This window comes from Hordeum vulgare, chromosome 2H (assembly GCF_904849725.1).
Source record: "Hordeum vulgare subsp. vulgare chromosome 2H, MorexV3_pseudomolecules_assembly, whole genome shotgun sequence".
Taxonomy (NCBI): Eukaryota; Viridiplantae; Streptophyta; class Magnoliopsida; order Poales; family Poaceae; genus Hordeum; species Hordeum vulgare.
In genome coordinates, this window is record NC_058519.1 from 15,327,719 (window position 1) to 15,336,964 (window position 9,246).

Here is a 9,246-nt window from a genome sequence, read left to right on the forward strand (position 1 = left end):
ATACCATAATAAATCATTGCAGACAAAAAATACAATGGCAGCATTATTTATGCTCTCCTCCAGGTTCAGTTTTCGATATACATTTTTCTGTAAATGGATCAAGTAGTTCGCCAGTGTAGGGTCGTTAAGCTCTCACTATGAAGCATTTTAAACAGAGGTAAGAAGATATAATCTGAGTAAAAAGAAAACAGACCAACAGCATGGGATGAGAAACGCCATCATGCACAGAAATTGAACCTGGAGGCATTTTAAGCAGATAAAGGCTCGAGCGACTACTTTTTCTTCATGCTCGTTTAGTCATGAATTTAGGACCTTCAATGTGGAAGCCCATAATCTCGTAAAGTATGCTCTATCTTTAGGGTTTGGCCGCCATACTTGGTTAGGCCAGCCCGGTGATTTTGTCTTTGTATGTCAAAACATTGTGATGCAGTTATAAACTTTGTGAGATTCTCAAAAAAAAAAAAAAAACAGGTCAGACAAATAGTTGTAGGCCATCCATAGGTTGGAGCTGTCGTCGTCGCCGTTGAGATCATCGTCAAATTATTCCAGGTTGTGATCATAAACAGCAGCAGGAGATCACCCGCAAAAATAAAAAATAAAAGCAGCAGGAGATGATTTTCCCCCGAGATCAGGTATAACTTTTGTCTCGTTTGAAGCGCGCCTATAAAGGTCCGGCCCATTACCTCAGCTGGCTCGTTAGCTGCATGACGTTCGCTTCAGGTCGCTCCATGCAATGATTTTGGTTTTTTTTTTTCGTTTTTTTCTTTTATTTTTTTTCGGCTTTCTTTCGTTTCTTCCCCTAGAAAATTCTTCGGTTTTCCGCTTTTCTCTGTTTTCTCACTGATCTTCACTGTTTCTTTCACGGGTTTTTTATTTTCTTTTTATTCTTCTTTTTTCTTTGTATTTTTCTGGTTTTATTTGTTTTGTTCTTGGGTTTCACTGTTTTCTTTTTTTCATTGGTTTCCTTCGGTTTTTATTGTCTTTTTGCGTAAAAAAAAAATTTCAGTTTTCTTTGGTCTTCCAAATATGATATTGACATTTTTTATACATGTTTAGCATTTTCTGACTACATTATTATTATTATTTTCAACTATATGTGTCTGATGACAACTTTTTCTCATACATATTCTACTGTTGTTATATAAATCATGAAAATTTCTTTGTACACGTTTAACATATTTCAAATAAATGATTAACATTTTTAGAAAAATATGTTTGATGACTACTTTGTTCATATATTGTTCATAGACATTATACATTGGGAACATCTTTCTATACAAGTTCAACATTTTTAATATATATGGTTATCATTTTTGTTGCTTTTGTTGCTTTATTTAAAGAGATGATTGAGAACCTTTTGGTCCTTGGCTACAGTAGCGGATGCAGAAATTTTTTATTGGTGTGGCAGAGGTTACTAGTATACATAGCTTGGCTCAAATCTTCAATTAAGTACTGCATAAACCTAGTATACATGGCATATGTTAGGTGTGGCAGTAGCCAAACCTTGCCAGATTGCTGGCTTCGCCACTGCTTGGCTATATGAGTGGTTCGGGGTACCATTGCACTGAGTGGTAGTGCTGGTAGAGTGGTAGATATAATATGCTAATACTTTTTGAAATGACTTATTTTCCTTGGTTCTTACTCACTTTCATGTACTTGCACATGTTACCATCAATGTGCAATACAATTACCACACCAACTAACATCACATGGATTACTCGATAGTGATTTTCTTGTGGAAACATCTATATATAAATACCTTATTCCTTACTGTTTTCTCATCCATTTTCTCATGGTTATAATGTAGATGTTGAATTCTGATGGAAACACCAACAAAGTAGATGTGTGAAAAGATCACCATATGAGCTCTTTGGCAATGAAAAAGCTTTCGATATTTGTGCCGGTGTGTTTCCAAATCTGGCTTTTTGTTTATATTGAAATGAGCATGAGAGGTGTTGGGAGTTTTATATCCTGATTAAGGATATTTTCTAGTGCTGAGCTATTGGGTCAAACTATAAGAACGTTGGTTCAATTTACCAGCTCCCATATCTGAAGTTATCATATAGCCTTCATGACAGCAGGTTCAAGATTATCTCTTCTTATGCTAGTTATGCCGCGGGCAATTGAAGCTCCTTCTGCTAGTTGGAGTTTGTCATGTAGGCTTTCATTCAGTTTTCTCTAATTAACCGGACAACTCAAATTTCCTATGCGGCAATGAAGAACCTTCCGCCTTAATTAGCTAGTTACGCAGAGAGAAATTGACAATTCAAGGGATTTTGTTGGTCCAAGATAATTTGGAAATAAAAAAGTTAGACAAGCCAATAAAGTCTACATCATTTTTCACATATTCCTTTCCAGTAACCCCAATGCATAACCACCTTCCACAGCTAATAATTCCTCACTCTTAAAGCGAATAGAAAAGTCTTTCCAGCATTCCTTGAAAACGCAACATTAAGCTCAACAAATGCAAGTTTTACCAATAAACAAATCAGCATCACTATAAAATGTGACATTATTGGTCTAGTGCTCCGAAACAAGAGTCCTCGCCCGCCATGGCATCCACGCATCCTAGCTAGTACTCCCTCCGTTTCTTTTTAGTCTGCATATAAAGTTTGGTCAAAGCCAAGCTTTGTAAAGCTTGACTAACTTTATATTAAAAAATATCAACATTCACAACATGAAATCAATATTATCAGATGCACCACGAGATGTATTTTCATACTATATAATTTTAATATAATAGATATTCATATATACTATGGACGATCGTGCCCACTGTTTTAGTACATCCATGCATGCATGCATGTCTAATCAAGCAGCAATGGCATGTGGCTAGTGCTGGCGTGTCAATCATGCATCAAGTCCTAAAAAATGTACTAGTGTTTTTGTCCACTCCCCAGCGGTGGAATTGAAAAAAAAACAAAAAATAGCTAGGACAACGAGGCATATATACATGTGACGGTGCTATACAATTAGCGAAGTATCACGTGAAGCCATGTGGCAGGAATCGATCCTTATGAGCTAGGCAGATGCGACCGATTTGGGCATATAATCTGCAGGGATCGATAGGATTATTAGCTAGGCAGCTAGCCGTGTGAGCCAGCAAATATATATGTGCTTGGATCCATGGAAGATGGGTGTAAGTACATGCACTATCCACACCTAAAAGGCTGGCATCAACATCTTATCCAGATGCAAATTCTTCTTCTTCTTCTTGTGGCCAAGAGAACCTGGATATAGCTAGATGGATACCTGAATGAATGAATGAATGAATGAAGAAGGCTGAAGATCCGGCCGACCTTTCGGCGACAGAGAAGGTTGCCGTGCATGCCATGTGGTTCATATATATGGTTCAGATATGCACTGATCGTAATGCCTGGTGCACGACGACCACCATCCGGCCGTAACAGTCACCGTACGTAGCAAGACCTCAGACCTCTCATTTGGAACCTGCAGGATCCAAGACAAAAAACCCATCGTAGCCGCAAAGGCCACTTGTTGATTCCTGGCAGGCGTCCTTTCCTCTCATACCAAACTGACGCTGACATCGAGGAACCCGCCGAATGTTCAACCTCGCGCTTCTGAAAATATGTACACCACCACGGAATCTGCCAAGAGAGGAGAGCATCCACATTGCCATTGTCTATAAAGTATAAACACCCACGTCCCCCTCTCGCTCCTCCATTCTTCTCCTCACACTCTACCATCACCCTCCCGTCTCCCTCGTTCCCTCTCTGTTTTCCTCGGTCCATCGTCGGCCATTGCCGGTAAGCAAAGCTTGAGTGCAGCGATGAGGAACTCGGTGTCGGACCAGAGCTTCGTCATGGAGAGCGACGACGAGGAGCACCAGCTGGGCGGCAGCGAGGAGGAGGAGGAGGAGGAGTCGGACGGGTCGTCGTCGTGCGGCAGCCCGCGTGTGGCCGAGCCCGCCGGCGGTGGCCACCCCGGCTCCTACGCCAGCCACCAGTGGCCGCAGAGCTACAGGTGCGTACGCCGCGGTGACTCGCATCGCGGCAGGATGCAGGCCACATCCAGCCGCTTCATGCATGCAGATCTTCTTCTTCTTCTTCTTTATCCTTCCAATTACATTTCCTTGTCAATCATGCATGCAGATCCAATTACATTTCCTTGTCAATCACTAGTGCTATTTTTTTTCATGCATCTCAAACATTCCTGACCATTTACAAAAAAATGTGTACTTATAAAATCTCACCAATCAGCATTGTGGTAGTAACATTTTCCGTTAAGCAGTTTTTACCCACTGTGCTGTTGCGACAGACATATGAGTTTAACTCGTCAGAATAACAAGATGTTTGAAATTTTAGCCTAAACCTTTTTTTAGGATCAGCCTTAACCTTAATTAGGATTGTAACAAGCATAACTCTATGCACATTAGTTTCTAATAACTAGGGAGGGGGGCATTGACATGCGGGTCCCATAGCCGCTGGTGGGCCACGTTTTGTTACGTTTACCAGCTGTGTCTCTGCACGTGGGTCCATGGCCGATAGGCCTGCCGACGTGGCAATTTCAGTTGGTCTCATCATCTGGCCACGTACGCATCCGTCCATCTCTTCTACTAATGCTCATGTATAATAACCAGAACAGCTAAGGGATAATCCAGCAAAAGATCAGAACGAAGAGATAATAGCAGCACTTTTGTTTGCTCATTTTTACCAGAAATTAACTGATCGGGTTGCTGCGGTACTCAGATTTTTATGTGGACGACCCATATAAAATTTACTACACAACTTAGTTGTGGATCTCGCTGTACAATTGTAACTGGAGCCATGGAGATGTTGTGCTGCATTCAGTAACAACGACAGTTGCGGTCTCCATTGGTTTGGTGTTGCAGGCAGTCGATGGACATATACAGCAGCGTGCAGTCGCCGAGCCTGAGCGGGTTCCTCGGCACGCCCACGCTCAGCAGGCTCTCCAGCTCCTTCCTCGCCGCCTCCTTCCGCGGGAAGCCGCCGCCGGAGATCGTCAAGCCGCTACTGCCCACCGCCGTCCCTGCCGCCGACAGTGACGACGACCGTGTCGATGATGCCCGGAAGAGCTCCCACCAGTACCTGCCGCCGGTGAGGAAGGCGTCGTCCCTGTTCAAGATCCCCGAGGACAAGAAGCCGCTTGTTGTTGGTGGTGGTGGCGGCCATGAGGTGGGGCCCTACCGTCAGTGCTCCTACACCCAGGGCGTCATGAATGGTACGTACCCATCTTCTTTTACACACAAAAATAAACCTCACACAAGCCGTCAGATTGCATATTGTGAGATTCAGAGTTGCAGAGAAATGCAGGTTGCAAATTGATGAAACTATGGTTCTACGTGGTTTTTTATGATTTGTATGATTGTATCTAGCCAGGTTCCGTCGGATGGAAACGAAAGTTTGAGATCGTCCTTTTTTTGCCAATGTGAGAAAAATATATACTCGCAAGAGAAATACAAATTTATGTAAATGTCAATTATAAAAGAGAAAAATGGCTTGGAACTTAGTTAGGGAGAGCCAGTAATAAAACAAATCAAAAACTGTCACTGTCTGAAAATGCATCAAAAAATATATATATGATTGAACACCAGATCGTCATGTGTTAACATGGAAGGATACAGTACATAAGTCAACTTAAGAGATCCCATCTGCAACCTAGGTCCTAGGATGCTCACATTGGATAAAAAAGATGCCATATTTGCTGAACCTGGACGCACACCGGCCCACATGCTGACACCAATCAAGGTGCAACGTATAGATTCTGTCCAGAGCCATTTCCACGGCTGTGGTTCTAATATAACACCAGATTCTAGTCATCTCCCTGTGGTCACATGGCTGATGGCCCAGGACAGCAGTGTCATGTGAGACGGGAACATGGTCATGATCAATAAAATGATTAACTGGACCATGATTGCAGCCCGGGCATGTTGATTAAGATCTGTCAGGAGAAAGAGGAACCTTGTCGTGATCAATCATGCAATTTACTAATGCCATTCTTAAACATCAGATCTTGAGCATCTATCTGGTCATGTGGACATCGAACTGTCAGTGTCACCATCATTATTTACAACAGGTCTCTGTCTGCCATTTGTCTGAGACTTGTTTCTGTCCATTTGTCTGGGACAGTTACTCGTAAGTAGTCTGAACATTCGAATTACTTTGTTTATTATGAATATTCCAACTGAAACCGTTTCAAACTGATTTAAAGATTGAATTGATTTTCAAGTTGAAAGTTTTCACTTGTAAGTAGTCTGAAGATTAAATTATTTTTTTCGTTTATTATGAATATTCCAACTGAAATCGTTTGGAACTCCTGAAACTCAAGTCAGTGTCTGTCATTTGCAGGAGTGAATGTCCTGTGTGGCGTGGGGATCCTGTCAACACCTTATGCCGTCAGGCAGGGTGGCTGGCTTGGGCTGGTGATACTGGCCGTGCTCGCCGTGCTGGCGTGGTACACCGGGGTGCTCCTCCGGCGCTGCCTGGACAGCAAGGAAGGCCTCGAGACCTACCCGGACATCGGCCACGCCGCGTTCGGCACGCCTGGCCGCATCGTCATCTCGGTATAGTTTCTGCCAGAATCTGATGACCAGCTCACATTTGTCAACATTTCAGTATTACAGAGTACAGTGGAGGATGGTCTTGTGCTAACTCTTGACTCATTTGTCTTTGCCACCTGCAGATAATCCTGTACATGGAACTATATGTAAGTACTTCTCATGAAACATTGGCTTGCTTGTTTAGAAATGGTATTACTTCGACAGAGTACATTACTGGATGCTCTGTTTTATGGTGTGCATAAATCAGTGAAATGAGTCTAACACTCTAACCAGCATACAAAACTTCTCTAGAAGTATAATATTTTTCACAAGGCATGTTTTTTTTCTTCAACAATGTTGCTGTTTATAAGCATATCAACGGCTCTTGATCTTTCCCTGCAGGCCTGTTGCGTTGAGTATCTGATACTGGAGAGTGACAATCTATCAAAGTTGTTCCCCGATGCTCACCTGACTGTAGGGGGCTTCAACTTGGATGCCCATGTGTTATTCGCAATCCTTACGACGCTCGTTGTCATGCCGACAACTTGGCTTCGTGACCTCAGTTGTCTAAGCTTCATTTCAGGTATTATTTCATTAACCTGAAGCTCGTGTGTTTCATCATCTGACCAAATATGTGATCTCATCTTGTGACTGTGAATTCTGTAGCTGGAGGAGTCGTCGCATCCATTGTCATCGTCGCCTGCCTCTTTTGGGCAGGGCTTGTTGATCATGTTGGTGTCAACAAGAGCGAAGGGACGGCACTGAATCTCCCTGGGATCCCCATCGCCATTGGCTTGTATGGGTACTGCTACTCAGGGCATGGGGTGTTCCCGAACATCTACTCTTCTCTGAAGAAAAGCAATCAATTCAATGCCGTTCTTTTCACTTGGTAACTACACCAAAACCACTGTATTTAAGCCGCAATTTTTGGGGGCAATCCATGATCTCAGGAGGGGTTTTGTTTATTGTCAGCATCGCGCTATCTACTGTTCTGTTCGCGGGTGCCGCGGTCATGGGGTACATAATGTTTGGCGAAACCACGGAGTCTCAGTTCACATTGAACATGCCCCCAAATCTTATGTCTTCCAAGATTGCAGTCTGGACTACGGTACATTTTCTTGTCTACATTCGCAAATTATGTTCATATGGCGCATTTCTTGATAGCTTACACTTTTGTTCTGTTATGAAATGGCTCTGTATTTCGGAGTAACGTTAGGTTTCTCTCTCTAGCATGATTTACAGGTCATATTAAATAGACAGGGTTCATTATTATTATTATTATTTTGCGGGAAAGGGTTCATTTTTATTAGGCACTATGCACATCATGCTGACAGTATCTTTCAGGTGACAAATCCAATAACCAAATATGCACTTACCATGACTCCCCTTGCCCTGAGTTTGGAAGAGCTGCTGCCTCCGAATAGACAGACGTACCGGAACATAATTATGCTCAGATCAGCACTGGTGTTGTCTTCCCTTGTTGTTGCTCTATCTGTTCCATTCTTTGGTAGATGTTTTCATCACTAGTAATCATTTCAAATAAAAAATGATTTTTTGAGTTACAACTTGCTGGGTTTTTCTAATTTTCTGATTTGATTTTATTTTGCCGCGCCTTTATAGGACTTGTGATGTCCCTAGTTGGGTCTCTTCTCACCATGTTTGTGGTAAGTTTTTCTTCTGAATCTTAGTGTCGTTTGTTTGTTGTTGGTCTTCAGATAGCTAACTGCTGTTGCCAAGCAGTACTGGGGTAGTGCCATTTATTTGTTGATTGTTGTGGCTAACACATGGTGTTTTTTAGGCGTATATTCTACCTTGTGCATGCTTTTTGGCCATCCTAAGGAGTAAAGTGACTTGGTATCAGGTAAAAAAAAGTTCCTTAGTTTGAACATTTATCAAGAAATGTTTCTTAATAAACAAATGCATTATTTCTTTGCAGATAGTACTATGTGTGTTCATCATTGTCGTCGGCCTCTGTTGTGCGGGTGTTGGCACATACTCCTCCCTTTCCAAGATCATCCAGAATTATCAGTAAATCCTTATGAAGCACTGTGATTTCTTTGTACTAAAAGATGAATCTTTTACTTGTTTCTAGCGTTCTTTTTGCAAGACTTTGACAAAAACATGTCATGATAGATAGGATGTACCATGAAAGTAGAATCAGTTTGAGGTTGCTCTCCTGGCCGGAGCATCCCGAAGTGACTTCACCTCCTTCTTCTTAGTGCATCATTTTTTGTTAGTAATGATGAAGTTTGCATCTTCAATTGTGATCCTCATTTTCCAATCTCTTTAATTTGCGGCCTTCGATGCAACATTCAGTAATTGTGAAGTTGATATACGCAGTTGTGATCATGTCTACCAGATTTACTACTCCCTCCGATCCTAAATATAAGTCTTTTAAGCGATTTCATTAGATGTCTACATACGAAGCAAAATGATTGAATGTACACTCTAAAGTATGTCTATATACATCCGTGTATAGTCCACTAGTGAAATCTCTACAAAGACTTATATTTAGGAACGGAGGGAGTACATGTCAATTTTTCTAGGTTGCATGTTTTTTCAGAAGGTACTAGGTAACTTGTATGATGTAATATCCATGTGTGTTTATTCTATTGTGCATAAAAAGTTGTATCCAAGGCCAAGAAGATCTCATCCATCAAGCCTTTGAAAATGCAAGCAAACCTCACCCTTCCCCTTTCCATTTATGAAACAACGCACCCGTGACA

The 9,246-nt window shown here is 41.9% G+C and overlaps 1 protein-coding gene across 1 annotated transcript; it reads left to right on the plus strand.

Moving 5' to 3' along the window:
* The first annotated feature begins 3,625 nt into the window (after positions 1-3,625).
* LOC123429207 (amino acid transporter AVT1C-like) lies at positions 3,626-8,863 on the plus strand. The gene is made up of 11 exons (XM_045113261.1): positions 3,626-3,984; positions 4,853-5,202; positions 6,330-6,544; positions 6,664-6,687; positions 6,923-7,103; positions 7,187-7,409; positions 7,493-7,628; positions 7,865-8,027; positions 8,141-8,184; positions 8,319-8,381; positions 8,457-8,863. The coding sequence occupies exons 1-11, from the start codon at positions 3,791-3,793 to the stop codon at positions 8,550-8,552; spliced, it is 1,689 nt and encodes a 562-aa protein (XP_044969196.1). The 5' UTR covers positions 3,626-3,790; the 3' UTR covers positions 8,553-8,863.
* Positions 8,864-9,246: the final 383 nt, after the last annotated feature.

What these genes read in the sequence shown, in the direction of transcription:
- LOC123429207 (XM_045113261.1), top strand. Translation starts at nt 3,791, where the DNA reads ATGAGGAACTCGGTGTCGGACCAGAGCTTCGTCATGGAGAGCGACGAC. An exon ending in CACCCAGGGCGTCATGAATG is followed by an intron (nt 5,203 to 6,329) that starts GTACGTACCCAT and finishes TGTCATTTGCAG; the next exon opens with GAGTGAATGTCCTGTGTGGC. An exon ending in AGATTGCAGTCTGGACTACG is followed by an intron (nt 7,629 to 7,864) that starts GTACATTTTCTT and finishes AGTATCTTTCAG; the next exon opens with GTGACAAATCCAATAACCAA.